The sequence below is a fragment of the Delphinus delphis genome, chromosome 10 (assembly GCF_949987515.2).
Source record: "Delphinus delphis chromosome 10, mDelDel1.2, whole genome shotgun sequence".
Classification (NCBI taxonomy): domain Eukaryota; kingdom Metazoa; phylum Chordata; class Mammalia; order Artiodactyla; family Delphinidae; genus Delphinus; species Delphinus delphis.
In genome coordinates this window covers 23,143,281-23,161,202 of record NC_082692.2, presented here as the reverse complement: position 1 = coordinate 23,161,202, position 17,922 = coordinate 23,143,281, and the positions used below count along the sequence as shown (strand labels likewise).

Genomic DNA, 17,922 nt, shown 5'->3' with positions numbered 1-17,922 from the left:
TATTGGTTTTGGGGTGAGGCTATTTTAGGGCATAATCCGGAGTAAATTCCCGTGGGGACTGTGTACACTGCTGTGGGGCGGAGGTCAGTAGGAGGTGTCAGACTGGGGGATGTTACTGAAAAGACTGCAGAGGCCGTGGCTTCTCACTACTTTGCAATTTCTGGCCCTTTGTGGTGGTTTCTTCCGTTTCCTTAGTGGCCTGGGAGAGGCTGGGATGTTTCTGATCAAAGGGCTGGGGAGGGAGGGTAGTGTGCAGTATTTCCAGTGTAGGAGGGTGAAGTGGCAACTGGTGGAAAGCTTAGGTGTCTTCTCCCAGGCTCTCTCTGTGTCTCCTCATCTGTTCCTTCAGCTTCTGGATCTTGAGCACCAGGGCCTGGGCTTCCCAGGCCCCCTCTTGCCCTTCGAGCAGGGCCTGGTACAGCTCCAACTGCTGCTCCAGCAGCTCCTCAGCTTGGGCCAGCTCAGCTGTGGGGCGGGGCCAGGGGTCCTGGGAGACGGGGGGTGTTAGGAAAGAGCATCAGCCAGGGCAGGGGGCTGAGGTTCACTGCCTCCTTCCTGTTTTTCAGCACCATTAGTTTAAGGTCATGTGTATTGCGATGCCTGCAGTACACATGATCTTAACAGCAGTACATCTGTATTGCTTCCTGTCTTAGGCATAGGCCTGGGGGGAGGGGGAAAGTTAGAGATCACAGCCCAGGGGCTATAACTGGACTTCTGTGTGACGTATGGGAAGGGGAGAACTGGCTGTCCCAACCCGCCCTGAGAAATAATTAACTGTTGGATGAGGGGAAATTCCTGTTCAAGGACTTCGTGGACTGTGCAGGGAGGGAGGGGTGTAGGTAGAGGGTGCCCTGAGGTCTGGAGGGGGTGGGGGCAGGGAGGGTGCTGGGGAATTGAGGAACTAGGCAGCATTCTCTAGGGGTGGGGGTAGTGTCTGCACTCAGCTGGCCTGTGGTACAGGGTGAGATGGGAGGGGATTCCCTGCCCCCAGTACACATTTGCCCTCCACCCTCACTCTTGGTGCCACTTACCCTGGAAGGTGACATCTGCCCAGCGCCTGTGGAGCTAGTCTTTTCTGTGCTTGCCTTGGGACCCTGGGAGCAGCACCTCCAGGAGCCCTGGAGTGCCGGGGGCCAGGGTGGCAGGAGGAGGCGACGGCAGCAACTTCGGGAGAGCCAGGGCAAAGGGAGAACCATGGCTGGGGAGGCAAGGAGCTGTCTGAGCCACCCAACAGCCACAAGGAACTGGCTCCCTCCGCGCTGTGGCCTCGCTTCAGTGCCTGGCCCTGCCCCTGCCCTGCTCTGCTGCACCTGCCCGCCTCCTAACCTGGCCCCAGACAGAGTCCAGGAACTCATGTTCCCTGGTGTGAGAATGCTCCTGCCAGGTTAGGCAGAACTTGCTTTAGAACCCTGGTCCCCAGCCTACTGCATGTCTTGTGTCTGTTTTTCTTAGCACTGTGTGTTTTCTCACTCCTCTCAAATCTGCAAGGTAGGAATTGCATTACTGGTTGGCAGATGAGGAAATGGTCAGAGAATTTCGTTCAGCACTCAATTCAGTAAGTATGGGCTGGGGCCTGCTCTGGGCCGGATGTGCTCAAGGCTCCACAGCTGGTTGGTGGAAAAGCCAGGAAGATTCACCCCCAGGTCTACCTGACTTGAAAGCTCATACCCATTGACCTCAAGTATTGCTTCTCCCTCTGTTTCTCTTTCCTCTGCTTGCTGGCCCAGAGGGACCTTTTTCCTTGTCCCTGCTGTACATTGCACATCTTCAGTGTTTGCCTTCTCTGGTAAGTCTGGGCGCTATACACTGGTACCGGTTTCAAGCTTTGTTGAACTGGTGAGCCCTCCCATCAAACCATGGAGGACATCACACTGAATTCGGAGGGAAGATGGCCTCTTCCATGGTGTGGGGGTCCAGGAACCAGAGAGGAAGACCTTCCTGCAGGTCAATCGTTTTTGAACTTGAAGGGCTGAAGCACCTTTAGATGAGGTCAGAGACCTCACATTCCCCATTAACTGGCAGGTTCCCATTTTTCAGTAGAAAAAGAGAATCCCTCTAAAATTTTGGAGGAGAGAAGCTTTCCTTCTTGTCTCTCGGTGATAGGGTTATACATGGTTCATTTTTGAACTGCAATGTATGCACAGGCTAAAGTCCTACTTATTGGGACATAAGAGGCCCAAACTACTGTTGTTACAGTTAAGGGAAACTAGTATACGATTAAACAGCCCACAACATTCAACATTGAAGTGAAACTAACCACATTTATAAATTCAAAGCAAAGATTAGCAGCTGTTAAGAAAACTTGTGTAAGACAATCTAAATGATGCACAAATAATGAAGTATCCTTCCTGAAAATTAGACATTTCAACCATCTGAGGGTTTTTTAAATTTTTTATTTATTATTTTATTTATTCATTTGGCTGTGCTGGGTCTTACTTGAGGCATGTGGGATCTTAGTTGCGGCATGCAGGATCTAGTTCCCCGACCAGGGATTGAACCTGGGCCCCTTGCATTGGGAGCATGGAGTCTTAACCACTGGACCACCAGAGAGGTCCCAACCATCTGAGTTTCTATTTCAGGTTATGAACTCCAAAATGGACTAACATCCAATAACTTGCAGTGTGCAGTCCTAAGTCGTGAATTATAATAGAGTCTGTGGATTTGGCTTTGTTCGTCTGTGAGAACTAAAGAAAAAGCTGGTATTTGGATCAGTTCAAATCTATCGGATGAGCTGTGGATCTCATAGTCATGGAAATGAAGGGATGAAGATAGATAAATGTAAACCTGGATTGTTACTGTGTATATTTATTTTTGTTATTCCTGTATCTAATAGTCTTTCTTCATATCATAAGTTTTATTTATGTCTAGTAGTATTTTTTAAATTATTTTTATTTATTTATTTTTGGCTACATTGAGTCTTCGTTGCTGTGCGTGGGCTTTTTTCTAGTTGCAGCGAGCAGGGGCTACTCTTTGTTGCTGTGTGTGGGCTTCTCATTGCAGTGGCTTCTCTTTTGCGGAGCATGGGCTCTAGGCGTGTGGGCTTCAGTAGTTGTGGCACGTGGGTTCAGTAGTTGTGGCTCTTGGGCTCTAGAGCACAGGCTCAGTAGTTGCAGTGCATGGGCTTAGTTGCTCTGTGGCATATGGGATCTTCCCGGACCAGGGCTTGAAACTGTGTTGCCTGCATTGGCAGGAGGATTCTTAACCACTGCACCACCAGGGAAGCCCTGCATTTATTTTAAATGAAAAAAATTTTATTGAGGTATAGTTGATTTACAATATTATGTTAGTTTCAGGTGTACAACATAGTGATCCATAATTTTTATAGATTATACTCAATTTAAAGTTGTTACAAAGTAACGGCTAATTTTCCTTTGCTGTATAATACATCCTCGTAGCTTATTTATTTTATATATAGTAGTTTGTACCTCTTATTCCCTTACCCCTATCTTGCCCCTCCCCGTTTCCCTCTCTGCATTGGTAGCCACTAGTTTGTTTCTATACCTGCTGTTTCTGTTTTGCTATATTCATTCGTTTTATTTTTTAAATTCTACATATAAGTGATAACATACAGTATTTGTCTTTCTCTGACTTATTTCACTAAACATAATACCCTCCAGGGTCATCCATGTTGTTGTAAATGGCAAATTTTCATTCTTTTTAATGGCTGAATAGTATTCCATTCATCTGTTGATGAACACTTAGCTTGCTTCCATATCTTGGCAATTGTAAATAGTGATGCTATGAACATTGGGGTGCATGTATCCTTTTGAATTAGTGTTTTCATTTTCTTTTTTTTTAAAATTGGAGTATAGTTGCTTTACAATGTTGTGTTAGTTTCTGCTGTACAGCAAAGTGAATCAGCCACATGTATATATATATATCCCCTATTCCTTGGATTTCCTTCCCATTTAGGTCACCACAGAGCATTGAGTGTTTTCATCTTCTTTTTTAAAAAACATAATTAATTTGGTTGCGCTGGGTCTTAGTTGCGGCAGGCAGGCTCCTTAGTTTCGGCTCACGGGCTCCTTAGTTGTGGCACACGGGCTCCCCAGTTGTGGCATGCAAACTCTTAGTTGTGGCATGCATGTGGGATCTAGTTCCCTGACCAGGGATCAAACCCGGACCCCCTGCATTGGGAGCTCGGAGTCTTAGCCACTGTGCCACCAGGTAAGTCCCCATATGGTAGTTCTATTTTTAGCTTTTTGAGGAAACTCCATACTCTTTTCCACAGTGGCTGTACCAATTTACATTCCCATCAATAGCATACAAGTGTTCCCTTCTCTCCACATCCTCACTAACATTAGCTATTGACTTTTTAAAAAACATTTATTTATTTGTTTATTTACTTTTGGTTGCGTTGGGTCTTCGTTGCTGCGTGCGGGCTTTCTCTGGTTGTGGCGAGCGGGGGGCTACTCTTCATTGCAGTGCGCGGGCTTCTCATTGCGGTGGTTTCTCTTGTTGTGGAGCACGGGCTATAGAGCACAGGCTCAGTAGTTGTGGCGCATGGGCTTTGTTGCTCCACGGCATGTGGAATCTTCCCTGACCAGGGCACGAACCTGTGTCTCCTGCATTGGCAGGCGGATTCTTAGCCCCTGCGCCACCAGGGAAGCCCTGTTGACTTTTTTTTTTAATTATTTAATTAATTATTTATTTATTTTTGGCTGTGTTGGGTCTTCGTTTCTGTGCAAGGGCGTTCTCCAGTTGCGGCAAGCGGGGTCACTCTTCATCGTGGTGCGCGGGCCTCTCATTATCGTGGCCTCTCTTGTTGCGGAGCACAGGCTGCAAACGCGCAGGCTCAGTAGTTGTGGCTCACGGGCCTAGTTGCTCCGCGGGCCTAGTTGTTCCCCTACATTGGCAGGCAGATTCTCAACCACTGCGCCACCAGGGAAGACCTTGACTTTTTCTTTTTTTTTTTTTTTTGCGGTACGCGGGCCTCTCACCGTTGTGGCCTCTCCCGTTGCGGAGCACAGGCTCCGGACGCGGAGGCTCAGCGGCCATGGCTCACAGGCACAGCCGCTCTGCGGCATGTGGGATCTTCCCGGACCGGGGCACGAACCCGTGTCCCCTGCATCGGCAGGCGGACTCTCAACCGCTGCGCCACCAGGGAAGGCCCCCCCTTGACTTTTTGATAATAGTTATTTTGACAGGTATGAGGTGATAGCTCATGGTGGTTTTGATTTGCATTTCTCTTATGATTAGCAGTGTTGAACATCTTTTCATGTGCCTGTTGGTCATCTGTATGTCTTCTTTAGAAAAATGTCTATTCAGGTCTTCTGACCATTTTTTAATTGGGTTGTTTGTTTTTTTGATGTTGAGTTGTATGAGCTGTTTATGTTTTATATATTAACCCCTTATCGGTCATATCAATATTTTCTCCCATTCGTTAGTTTGTCTTTTTATTTTGTTGATGGTTTCATTTCCTCTGCAAAAGCTTATGAATTTTGGACTTCCCTGGTGGCGCAGTGGTTAAGAATCTGCCTGCCAATGCAGGGGACATGGGTTCGAACCCTGGTCTGGGAAGATCCCACATGCTGCAGAGGAACTAAGCCCGTGTGCCACTACTACTGAGCCTGGGCTCTAGAGCCCGTGAACTACAACTACTGAGCCTATGTGCCACAACTACTGAAGCCCACACACCTAGAGTCCGTGCTCCACAACAAGAGAAGCCACCTCAAAGAGAAGCCCGTGCACCACAACAAAGAGTAGCCCCCACTCGCCACAACTAGAGAATGCCCTCACATAGCAATGAAGACCCAATGCAGCCAAAAATAAATAAATAAATATTTTTAATAAAAGCTTATGAGTTTTGGGACTTCCCTGGTGGTCCAGTGGCTAAGACTCTGTGTTCCCAATGCAGGGGGCCTGAGTTCGATCCCTGGTCGGGGAACTAGATCCCACATGCTGCAACTAAGTGTTCGCATGCTGCAGCTAAAGATCCCGCATGCTTCAACTAAAGATCCCGCATGCCACAATGAAGACTGAAGATCTGGCGTGCCGCAACTAAGACATGGCGCAGCTAAATAAATATTTAAAAAAAAAAAAGCTTGTGAGTTTTGGGAATTCCCTGGCAGTCCAGTGGTTAGGACTCGTTGCTTTCACTGTCACCACTCGGCATGACCAAAAAAAAAAAAAAAAAGAGCTTATGAGAGTTTAGTTAGGTCCCACATGGTTACTTTTGCTTTTGTTTTGTTTCCTTTGCCTTAGGAGACAGATCTGAAAAAATATTGCTGCTATTTATGTCGGAGGGTGTTCTGCCTGTCTTCTCTTCTAGGATTTTTATAGTTTCAGGTCTTACATTTAGGTCTTAAATCCATTTTGAGTTTATTTTTATATATGGTATGAGGAAATTTTCTAATCTCATTCTTTTACATGTAGCTGTCAGTTTTCCCATCACCACTTGTTGAAGAGACTGTCTTTTTTCCATTGTATATTCTTGCCTCCTTAGTTGTAGATTAACTGACTAGATGTGTGAGTTTATTATGTGTCTGTTTTTGTGCCAGTACTATGCTGTTTTGATTACTGTAGCTTTGCAGAATAATCTGAAATGAGGGAGCATGATACTTCCAGCTTTAATCTTTTTTCTCAAGATTGCTTTGGCAGTTTCGGGTCTTTTGTGGTCCATATAAATTTTAGGATTATTTGTTCCAGTTCTGTGTGTCCCATAGATTTTGGATCATTGTGTTTTTGTTTCAGTAGTTTCTAGGTATTTTTAAATTTCTCCTTTGATTTCTTCAGTGATCCATTAGCATGTTGTTTAGCTTCCATGTGTTTGTGTTTCTTGTAGATTTTTTCTTGTAGTTGATTTCTAGTCTCCTTTGTTGCCTCATTTTGGCTAACTTGCTGTTTTTGTTTCTATGTATCTGATAGATGGGTTACATTTCCTGATCTTGGAAAAGTGGCCTTTTGTAGGAGACATTATGCATCCCAGCTGTACACTCCTCTCTGGTCACCAGAGCTATATGCTCTAGGGGTGCCCCCTATGTGGGCTGTGTGAGTCCTTCTGTTGTGGTGGGCTTACTACTGTGGACCATCTAGTAGGCATGGCTGGCCCCTGGTCTGGTTGATTGCCAGGCCTTGCCTTGTGCAGAAGCTGATGGCTGCTGTTTGGCAGGGCTGGGTCATGAGGTAGCTTGTGTGGGATCCCAGGGGGTCCTGGGGCTAAAGCTGGCTCACTGGTGGGCAGATCCAGGTTCGGGGGGGTATGGTTGTGGGTTCGGGTTCCCGGATCTAGTGTTGGTCTGCTGGTGAGTGGGGCTGAATCTTGGGGTGGCTGGCTGAGGAGTCTAAGGTATCCCAAAGCTGGTGTTGGCCTGCTGGTGGGTGGGGCCGGGGCATGGGGGATCCCAGGACTTGTGCCCACTCACTGGAGGTGGAGCTGGGTCCTGGGGTCTCTGATTGTGGGACCCTGGGGGTCCCAAAGCTGGTGTCAGCTTGCTGGTGGATGAGGCTGGATCTCAGGGCAGCAGGCTGATGGGCCCAAGATGTCCCAGAGCAGGAGTTGACCTGCTGGTGGGCAGTGCTGGGGCTTAGGAAGTCCCGGGACTGGTGCCAGCCTGCTGGTGTGTTGGTTGGGTCCTGACAATGCAGGCTGCGGGGCTATGTTGGTCCCTGGGCCAGTGTCCACCTGTTGGTGGGTGGGGTTGGGGTCCAGATGATCCCAAGGCTGGTGCCCACTCACCAGTGGGTGAAACTGGGCCCTGGGGCTAGTGCTGGCCCACTGGCAGGCAGAGCCAGGACCTGGGTTCTCTGGCGGCTGGGCCCAGGTATCCCAGAACTGGTGTTGTATTGCTGGTGGACGACACTGAGGCCCAGCAGGACCTGGGGCTGGCATCGCCCTGCTGGTAGGTGGGCTGGGTCCTGCCCTGTCAGCCTCGGGGCTGTGGTGGTCCTGGGGGTGGTATCCGTTCACTGGTGGGGGGAGTTGAGGTTTAGTGGGTTCTGGTGTTGGAGCCTGCTGATTGGTATGTGAGGCTGGTTCTGAGGCTGGTATCGACTTGCTGGTGGATAGTGCTGGGGCCCAGAGTGTCCTGGGGCTGAAGCCTGCCCAGTGATGGGTGGAGCTGGGTCCAGGGGTTTCGGGAAGCTGGGTCCAGGGCCCTGGGAATCTTAAGTCTAGTGCCTGTGCACTTGTGTGTGGGGCTGGCTCCTGGGCCCTTTGGTGGACAGGGCCATGTCTGAGGGTGGCTTTGAGCTCAAGGAGTTTAAGGCAGCCTGCCTGGGAGCCCACATCCCCTCATTCTCACCGCCACACCCCTCCCCCAACACGTAACGATCCTTTTGAGGTCTGTGCAGCGTTGCATTGCCCTGGCCCGCCTCCTAGTGGAGCAAAACTTCCCAGCCATTGCCATCCTCTGTGGGATGCTCCAGGAGGAGAGGTGAGTCAGAGATGAGGAAGATGTTTTGTGTCCTTGCGAGGAAAAGAGGCCATTAAAAGAAGGGACTTTCAACATTTTTCTGCTTTCCTTTCTCACAAAGGCTTTCTTAGTATCAACAGTTTAAAGATTTTCAACAGTGAATTCTTGTGGCCGAGGCATGGACATCGAGCGGGTGAACATTGACTTTAGAATTCAGACACCTGCCCCTGAATGTTCAACTTGTCAGCATTAGAGACCAATACCGGGCCCTGATATAGCACTGTCTCTTGAGTGACCAACTAGCTGCTAATTGACAAATTGACTTGCTTTCTGTCCCCTCCATCCTTGGAGGGCCAGAGGTTCATCTTCACTGGGACAGACACCTATTCCGTGTACGGATCTTCTTTTCCGGTCCTCAGAACTTTAGCCAGCACCGCTACGTGGTGGCCATTGAAATTCCTGATGCACAGACTTGGAATTGCTCTTAGCAGAGTATCTGACCAGGGGCCAACTTCACAGTGAAGGAGGTGCAGGCTGGGCCATGACCATGAGATCCACTGGTCATATCACAGTTTGCACCACCCAGGGGCTGCCAGCCACACAGAATGCTGGACAGGCCTTCTGAAGATGCAACTAAAGCTCCATCTTTGAGGAAACATCTAGAAGGGATGAGGATACATCTTTCTGGACACAGTGTATTATTAAATCAGAGACTTTTATATAGTGCCATGTTCTCAATAGGAAAATAAGGTGGGTCCAGGACCAAGGTTTGGAAACAGGTGTCACCCCATTTACCATTACTTTCAATCACCCACGGGGGGGATTTTACACTTCCTGCCTTCACATCTCCACAGGGTTGGGGGTCCTGGTTCTCCAAAGGGGCACTTTTATAAGGTGTACCACAAGGATACCATGGAACTATACCTCTACACATTACTGTTGCCTCCAGAGAAGTTTGGACTCCATGTGCCCAGAGACCAGCAGGTAAGAAGAGGAGTTCCCTCTTCTCGAGGAAGGAGTAATTTACCCTAACCTGGAGAAAGGGGTGGAGCTACTACCACACAATGAGGGCAGGAGGAATCCATTCAGAAGTGGTGGTAGACTGGGCGCTTCCTGGTTCTCTCACGTTCCCTGTAATTTGAACAGACAAATGCAGCAACCCAGCCTGAGAAAGGCTGCTCAAGCTGCCATGACAGAATACCATCGGCTGGGATACTTAAAAACAGAAATTAATTTGCTCACAGTTCTGGAGGCTGGAAGTCCAAGATCAAGATGCCAGCAGGGTTAGTGTCTGGTGGGGCCTTTCTTCCTGGCTTGCAGACAGTGACCTCACAGCCTTTCCTCTGTGAGCACAGGGGAATTGAAAAAGGGAGAGACGGAATTCCCTGGTGGTCCAGTGATTAGGACTCCATACTTTCACTGCCGAGGGCCCGGGTTTGATCCCTGGTCGGGGAACTAAGATCCCACAAGCCACTCGGCATGGCCAAACCACCACCCCCACCAAAAAAAAAAAAGAAGAAAAGAAAAAACAAAAAGGCTATCTCTGGTGTCTCTTGCTCTTCTTTTTTTTCTTTAAATTAATTTATTTATTTTTGGCTGCGTTGGGTCTTTGTTGCTGCACGCGGGCTTTCTCTAGTTGCAGCATGCGGGGGCTACTCCTCATTGCAGTGTGCGGGCTTCTCATCGCAGTGGCCTCTCTTGCTGCAGAGCACGGGCTCTAGGCAAGTGGGCCTCAGTAATTGTAGCGTGTGGGCTCAGTAGTTGTGGCTCATGGGCTCCAGAGCGCAGGCTCAGCAGTTGTGGCGCACGGGCCCAGCTGCTCCGCAGCACGTGGGATCCTCCTGGACCAGGGCTCGAACCCATGTGCCCTGCACTGGCAGGCGGATTCTCAACCATCGCGCCACCAGGGAAGCCCTCTTGCTCTTCTTATAAAGACACCAGTTCTATCATATTAGGGCTCCATCCTTATGATCTTGTTTAGTCTTAATTACCTCCTTAAAGGCTCCATCTTCAAATAGAGTCTCATTGGTCTTTAGGTCTTCAACATAAGAATTTGGTTGGGAGGGATGTAATTAAGTCCAATAACAGAAGTGTTTGATTTCCAGAGGCCCAGACCCATCAGGTGTGAAGGTTTGGGTCACACTCCCAGGTAAGGCACAGGACCCACGCTCCTGTGCTCTGAAATCTATGACAGCGTTTGTGCAGAGGCCCTGCTTCCCGTGGGCTGTTCCCAGACAGTAACTGGTCACAGCAGGGACACTATGGGAGGCTCATTCCTGGGAGACATGGGACTCCTCTGATGACCAACTGTGACTTGAGGACTCCCTCTGGCCTTGCTTAACTTCGCTTAGATTGTTTTTGATGGTCTTGGAGAGTCCAGGAAAGCTCTCCTTCTGTTCATCACTTGCGATCAGAGTTGCATCTCGGTCTGCTGGCTCTCTCATCTTTTCTGGTTCCCTCTCCATATTCTCTGACAGATGTTTAATAAAATTCTGCTGAGTTTAATCCTATTTTGGCATTTGTTTCTTGGAGGACTGGGACTAACAAAATAATTTCCATCTGTATACCAACAACCTATTTACTTATTCCATCTTGTAAAATCCTTCTCTTTATCCAACTTCTACCAGCATCTGTTCCATTTCGCTTGTTTCGTATTATCTCTTTGAGGTGATAGATGTTTGGTTTTCTAAAAATTGAAGTGTAGTTAAGTTATAATGCTGTGTTAGTTTCAAGTGTACAGCAAAGTGATTCAGTAAATACATATATATTGATATATATTTTCAGATTCTTTTCTATTACAGGTTATTACAAGATATTGAATATAATTCCTTGTGCTATTAGATCATTGTTTACCTATTTTATATATAGTAGTGTGTATATGTTAATCCCAAACTCCTAATTTATATCTCCCCCCACCCACTTTTGCCTTTGATAACCGGAAGTTTGTTTTCTATGTCATGAGTCTATTTCTGTTTTGTAAATAAGCTCATTTGTATCATTTTCTTAAGATTCCACATATAAGTGATATCATATGATATTTGTCTTTCTCTGTCTGACTAACTATAGATGTTTGTTGTTTTAAGCTGCTAAGGTTTAGAAGTAGTTTGATACACAACAGTAGATAACTAACAAAGCTCTCTTAAGTCTCTATTACTCTATAGTTATTGCCTAAATCTGTTTTATCTCCTTTCACCTTGAAAATGTTATTTATCCTCACTTCCAATTCCTCTCTTCCTCTTTTTTTCCCTTTTTTTCCCTCTTCATTCCTTTACTTTTGTTTTCTTTTGTCTTTTCTCCTTCCCCCTTGCTTTCTTCCTTCTCTCCTCTCCTTCCTTTATTCTTATTATCGGATGTTTCAAACATATAAAATAATACTATGTGGTTATACTGAAAACTGAAAGGAAGCATTATCTGTATATGCTAAAATTATAATGCCAAGGTATATGGAATAAAAGTAAAATAAAGGAAGAAAAGAAAATGCCTGGGTGATTCTGCAAACAAGTAAGTGACTTTCAACTGCTATTTCCTTTCCTTAAGCTGAGTTTGTTTGTTTCTTTTAAAAAAATATTTATTTATTTATCTGGCTGCGTCGTGTCTTAGTTGTGGCATGCGGGCTCTTTGTTGTGGCACGCAACCTTCTCACTAGCTGTGGCACGTGGGCTCCAGAGCGTGAGGGCTCAGTAGTTGCAGTGTGTGGGCTCTCTAGTTGTGGCGCAGGCTCAGTAGTTGTAGCACGCTCAGTTGCCCTGTGGCACGTGGGATCCTAGTTCTCGGCCAGGGATTGAACGGGCGTCCCCTGCATTGGAAGGTGGATGCTTAACCACTGGACCACCAGGGAAGTCCCAAGCTGAGTTTCATTTTCAGGGTAAACAGATCAGCTCCATGAACTCTTACACATTTCTGGTAAAAGCTTAAGTTGGTACTAGCACTTTTTAAAAAATTTATGTTTTTACTGAAGTATAGTTGATTTACAATGTTTTGTTGGGTACTAGCACTTTGGAACTCAAAATAGCATTATCTAGTATGGCTAAAGTGTATATACCATACTCCAGTATTTGATTTTTAAAATCCTGAAAGAATATTTAATTTTTTTTTTGCGGTACACGGGCCTCTCACTGCTGTGGCCCCTCCCATCGCGGAGCACAGGCTCCGGACGCGCAGGCTCAGCGGCCATGGCTCACGGGCACAGCCGCTCCGCAGCACGTGAGATCTTCCCGGACCGGGGCACGAACCCATGTCCCCTGCATCAGCAGGAGGACTCTCAACCACTGTGCCACCAGGGAAGCCCCCAAAATATAAATTTTATTTCATCATAACTTCAGTTCAAAATAATCAGTATGCCAGAATGGTATATTTTGGGGTGGTATTTTTCTGCTCCTCTTCAACTCACACAAACTCAGGGATATGGAATGAAGACAATTTTAAAACACAGCAACACAGGAGACACTGACACATGGTTTGGGAAAGTAAAATTTAGGAGCTTTGTGAGTATGATTGGCAGTGCTATTTAGGCACATTTCTGTATTGGTAAGGGCCAAAATCAGTTTTACAGATTAGATTCCTGATGTTTGCGGATCATAAAGATTGTGCTCCCCGCTATAGTTAACAAACACAGAGGAAACTATCCGATCCATATGGGAATCTCTATCTGGTGTTTTCAGGCACAACTTCTCCAGGTTTAAAGCACAAAACCCCTGTTCCTCCACCTCCATTCCCAGAGAGACCTCACTCTCTGGCATCAAGGTCCCTGGCGGCTGAGTTTTCTTCTAGAAGAGTCCAAGGGGTGAGAGATAAGGGGTGAGAGGCAGATGGTCCTGTTCAGCCACGATGGTTTCGAAAGAACACTGGAGGAAAAACTGGCTGAGCCCAATCTGGGCATGGCTTCTTGGTTTCCTCAGACAGCCCCTGGGCCAGGACTCAGAGAGACAATGTGACGAAGAGCATTCGGTGCAGGAGGAGCGGGATCAGGGCAACGTCCCAGAACTCGAGTGTGGCTCACTGGGTCTCTCTCAGGGCGGTGTCTGGGGCGGGGACGCTCAGTGTTGGGGATTCTTCATCTCCCCTGAGTTTCACTTTCTCTCTCACAGCCTGTGTCGAACCCTCCTGACTGGATACTCATGACGACGCCCCAGTCCTCACTCCCATTGCGTGTCCGGTTTCTAGAAGCCAATCAGCGTCCCTGCGGTTCCCGGTTATAAAGTCTCCACCGACCCGCACTCAGTTTCTCCTCAGACGCCGAGGTGGTGGGTCATGGCACCGCGAACCCTCCTCCTGCTCCTCTCCGGGGCCCTGGCTCTGACCGGGACCTGGGCGGGTGAGTGCGGGGTCGGGAGGGAACGGCCTCTGCGGGGAGGAGCGAGGAGACCCCGGGGGTCGGGGGTCAGGACTCCCAGGGAAGGAGCCACGCCGCCGCCCCCCACCCCGGTCCAGACCCGCCCCCTCACCCCGGTCCCCGCCAGTCCCTCCCTTGCTTCCCGCCCCCTCTTCTCTCCCCGCGAGGTGCCGGCCCTTCTCCGACCTCCACACCTTTTCCGTCTCACGAGCCCCTCGCCCCCTCCCCCCTGCCGGCCTCGTCACCTCGGACCCGGGGACCCGCGCCGGGAGGAGGGTCGGACCGGATCTCACCCCTCCCCGCCCCCAGGCTCCCACTCCCTGAGGTATTTCTACACCGGGGTGTCCCGGCCCGGCCGCCGGGAGCCCCGCTTCATCACCGTCGGCTACGTGGACGACACGCAGTTCGTGCGGTTCGACAGCGACGCCTCGAATCCGAGGGAAGAGCCGCGGGCGCCGTGGGTGGAGCAGGAGGGGCCGGAGTACTGGAAAGAGCAGACGGAGGTCTGCAAGGACACCGCACAGAATTTCCGAGCGAGCCTGGACACCCTGCGCGGCTACTACAACCAGAGCAAGGCCGGTGAGCGACGCGGGCCCGGGTCCAGGTCACGACCCCCATCCCCAGGGACGGGCCGGCGTCGCCCCGAGTCTCCGGGTCCGAGGGTCACCCCAACATTGCGGGACCCGCCCGGCCCCGCGACTCGGGAGGAAACGGCGGGACTTTACCCGGTTTCATTTTCGGTTTGGGTTTAATCGCTGCGGCTGGTCGGGGCGGGGTCAGGGTCTCACACCTACCAGTGGATGTACGGCTGCGACGTGGGGCCGGACGGTCGCCTCCTCCGCGGGTACCAACAGTACGCCTACGACGGCGCCGATTACATCGCCCTGAACGAAGACCTGAGCTCCTGGACCGCAGCCGACGCGGCGGCTCAGATCACCAAGGGCAAGTGGGAGGCGGCCGGTGTTGTGGAGCACTACAGAGCCTACCTGGAGGGCGCCTGCGTGGAGTGGCTCCTCAGATACCTGGAGAACGGGAAGGACACGCTGCAGCGCGCAGGTACGAGGGGCCACGGAGCCTCCCTGGTCTCCCCTCGGGCTGGAGCTGGCTTCCCACAAGGGGAGGAAATGGGGTCCCTGTGGGAACACTGCCCCAACTTCTTGTCGGGAGAGGGAGGAATCCGCCCAGGTTTTCATATTCGGTACAAGACAGTGACTCGCCGGTGGCCTCACTTCTCTGAAAGACAGTGAAGGAATCAAGTCTCTTTGGGGAAGAAACAGGAAACCATCCCTGAAATAACTGACCAGCGGCGCCCTTTGACCCTGACCCCCATCTTGTAACCATGACTTTCTCTCTCAAGCCTGTTCTCAGCCTAAGAACATCTTAGGAGGCCTGACTCTAGCTTTTCTGAGTCATTCAGCCTCCACCAAAGTCAGGACCATTGCTCTGTATTCTCCCCTTTACATGAAGCCTCCTACCTTGGCTTTCATCCTTATCACAGAACTTGACAAGGACTGGGAGATCTTCCCAGACCCCGGAGTCCAGGCTGGTGTCTGGTGTTTTTGCTGCTTCTTTTCAAACCTGTTGTGCTGTTCATTCTCAGGATGGTCACATGATGCTGCTTCAGTGGCCCATGAAGGTAACACTAAGTGTGAATTTTCTGATTCTTCCTCCTCAGACCCTCCAAAGACACACGTGACCCACCACCCCATCTCTGACCGTGAGGTCACCCTGAGGTGCTGGGCCCTGGGCTTCTACCCTAAGGAGATCTCACTGACCTGGCAGCGTGATGGGGAGGATCAGACCCAGGACATGGAGCTTGTGGAGACCAGGCCTTCAGGGGACAGAACCTTCCAGAAGTGGGCGGCCCTGGTGGTGCCTTCTGGAGAGGAGCAGAGATACACGTGCCACGTGCAGCATGAGGGGCTTCAGGAGCCCCTCACCCTGAGATGGGGTAAGGAGGGACATGTGGGGTGGAGCTTCCTCTCAGATAAAGCAGGAGCCTTTCTGGACACGTTCAGCAAAGTCAAGACTGAAGCCTGAGGACTGGGCGCCTTCCCTTCTCTTTGTAGAACCTCCTCCTCAGTCCTTCGTCCCCATCATGTCCCTCATTGTTGGCCTGATCTTGGTGGTAGATGGAGCCGTGGTGGCTGGAGCTGTGATCTGGAGGAAGAAGCACTCAGGTAGGGAAGGGAGGGAGGGATCTGAGTTTTCTTGTCTCACTGGGGGGTTCAAGCCCAGGTAGACGTTTGCCTGCCTCATTACTGGACAGTACCCTACACACACATGTGGAATATGGAGCTGAGTGCTAACACTTACCCTTTCGTAAAGTACATATGAAAATGAAAGACAGATTTTTCACCTTCATAATTCCAGTTGAGGGCCTGTTTCTCAGCACTTGGAGGTCAGAGGGGGAAGGTCCCGCTAAGGGCAGACTCCCAGGAGGGCAGCTGGTCCACTCCCCCCATATCTCCTTTCTTCATGTTCCTGATCCTGTCCTGGATTTTTGGTTACAGTTCTGGAAAATTCTCTGCGGTCCAGGACTAGGGGGTTCCTCTAGGATCTCAACTCAGTCTTCTCCCTGGCCTCTCACGTGAGGTTTTCTTCTTACAGGTGAAAAACGAGGGAGCTACGCTCAGGCTGCAAGTAAGTGTGGAGGGGCTGTGATTCCTGAGACCCTTGTGAGGGTGCAGACAGGAGGCCATAGGGGGCTCACCCTCCTAAAGTTCCTTCTCTAGTTTCTCTCCTGTGGGTTCTGACCACGTCCTGGTTTTGTTCTCCCCCAGGCAGTGACAGTGCCCAGGGCTCTGATGTGTCTCTCACGGATCCTAAAGGTGAGACCCTGGAGGGCCTAGACTGGGAGAGGTGTTGGGGCGGAGGAGATGCCCCGGGTGGTGGGGAGCTTTGAATGGGACATTTGAGCATGTGAGGGGCTGTTGGGAAGGTCAGCACTTAAATGACTGTCCTGAATTTGTTCATGATTATTTTCTTTCACAGTGTGAGGCAGCAGCCTCGTGGGGACTGAGTGATGCACGGTCCCACTATGTGGCTTCAGATGCCGCGACTCCTCTTTCTGCAGCTGCATCTGAATGTGTATGTGTTCCTTGTAGCATAATGTGAGGAAGTGGGGAGACTGGCCCACCCCTGCCCACCACGACCCCTCCCCACCCTGACCTGTGTTCTCTTCCCTGATCCAGTTGCCTGTTCCAGCAGAGGCAGGGCTGGGCCACCTCCATCCCTGTCTTAACTTCGTGGTGCACTGAATAATAATGTCTTAACTTGCCTGTTGGGAATAAAATCTGTATATGAATTTTGTTTTTTCTAATTCCTGCCATGAGGGGTTGATGGGATAATAAGGAGAGGATTCCTGAAGTTTGAGAGAGGAAATAAATGGAAGCACTGAGACCCTTCCAGAATCCGTGTGCTTGCTGTGCTCTGTCTGCTGCAGGTGGGACAGGAGGAGGCTGTGAGGAGCTGAGCGTGGACGCGGCTTGTGCCCATTCCGTGCTCACTGCATCTTGGGCTTTGAGGTGGTCACTCCTGGTCACATCTTCTCTGCTCCTTTGTCCTTGTCTCTTCAGAACTTTGTCCCACCAGCAGCTGTGATCTCAGAAGAAGTCACCAGGTCAGCCTCGGCTCAGGCCTGTGTCCAGTCCTCAGCCCCTATCTTTTGGGTGTTATTTGTTGTTTCTTTGTTTCTTTAGAGGTTCTTGCCTGAGTTTGTGTTTTATTCTCCTCTGGGTGTCCCCCACCTCTGACAGCTGGAGGAGTCGTTTGGCCTGTCGTGGTCCCCACAAGGCCCAAGGCTGCCCCTGCACACAGGAGAGTCTGTGGTATCCAGAGGTGGATTTTCAGATTCATCCAGCTCTTGCCCTTTGTCTAGGGTTTGATTGTTCTTTCCATATTTCCCCCAACCTTCTCAAAGGATCCAGATTCTGGAATTAGCAGAAAGGCGGGAAACCATAATGTCTCGTCTTAGGTAAGTTCCTGTCGGAATTCTGCTCTGCTCGCCTACCCACTCTCCCTGCCCTTAGCTCTAGTAATCCCAGTGCTGGCTCCAGTACAAACTCATGGATTTATAAAGCAGAGTCTAGGACTTCCCTGGTGGTCCGTTAGTTAAGATGCTGCTCTTCCACTGCAGGGGGCTTGGGTTTGATCCCTGGTCAGGGAAGTTCCACACCCTGTGTGGCCAAAAAAAAGAAGAAAAAAAAAAAAAGTAAAGCAGAGTCTAATTTAGGT

At 49.8% G+C, this 17,922-nt stretch overlaps 2 protein-coding genes across 3 annotated transcripts; one reads left to right on the top strand and one right to left on the bottom strand.

Moving 5' to 3' along the window:
• Position 1: 1 nt before the first annotated feature.
• On the bottom strand, positions 2-1,355 carry MCCD1 (mitochondrial coiled-coil domain 1). Its single transcript, XM_060023312.1, has 2 exons — positions 1,032-1,355; positions 2-487 (listed from the first exon to the last, which is right to left on the bottom strand). Exons 1-2 carry the CDS (start codon positions 1,353-1,355, stop codon positions 299-301), a joined length of 513 nt encoding a protein of 170 aa, XP_059879295.1. The 3' UTR covers positions 2-298.
• A 12,181-nt stretch (positions 1,356-13,536) lies between these two features.
• LOC132432636 (BOLA class I histocompatibility antigen, alpha chain BL3-7-like) lies at positions 13,537-16,993 on the top strand. Of its 2 annotated transcripts, XM_060023314.1 has the most exons (8): positions 13,537-13,668; positions 13,996-14,265; positions 14,467-14,742; positions 15,362-15,637; positions 15,756-15,866; positions 16,297-16,364; positions 16,470-16,517; positions 16,681-16,993. In XM_060023314.1, the coding sequence occupies exons 1-8, from the start codon at positions 13,605-13,607 to the stop codon at positions 16,801-16,803; spliced, it is 1,236 nt and encodes a 411-aa protein (XP_059879297.1). In that variant the 5' UTR covers positions 13,537-13,604; the 3' UTR covers positions 16,804-16,993. The 2 variants fall into 2 exon arrangements, with proteins under 2 accessions (XP_059879297.1, XP_059879296.1); XM_060023313.1 differs by lacking the exon at positions 16,681-16,993 and having other exon boundaries at positions 16,297-16,329; positions 16,470-16,591.
• The last annotated feature ends 929 nt before the right edge of the window (positions 16,994-17,922 follow it).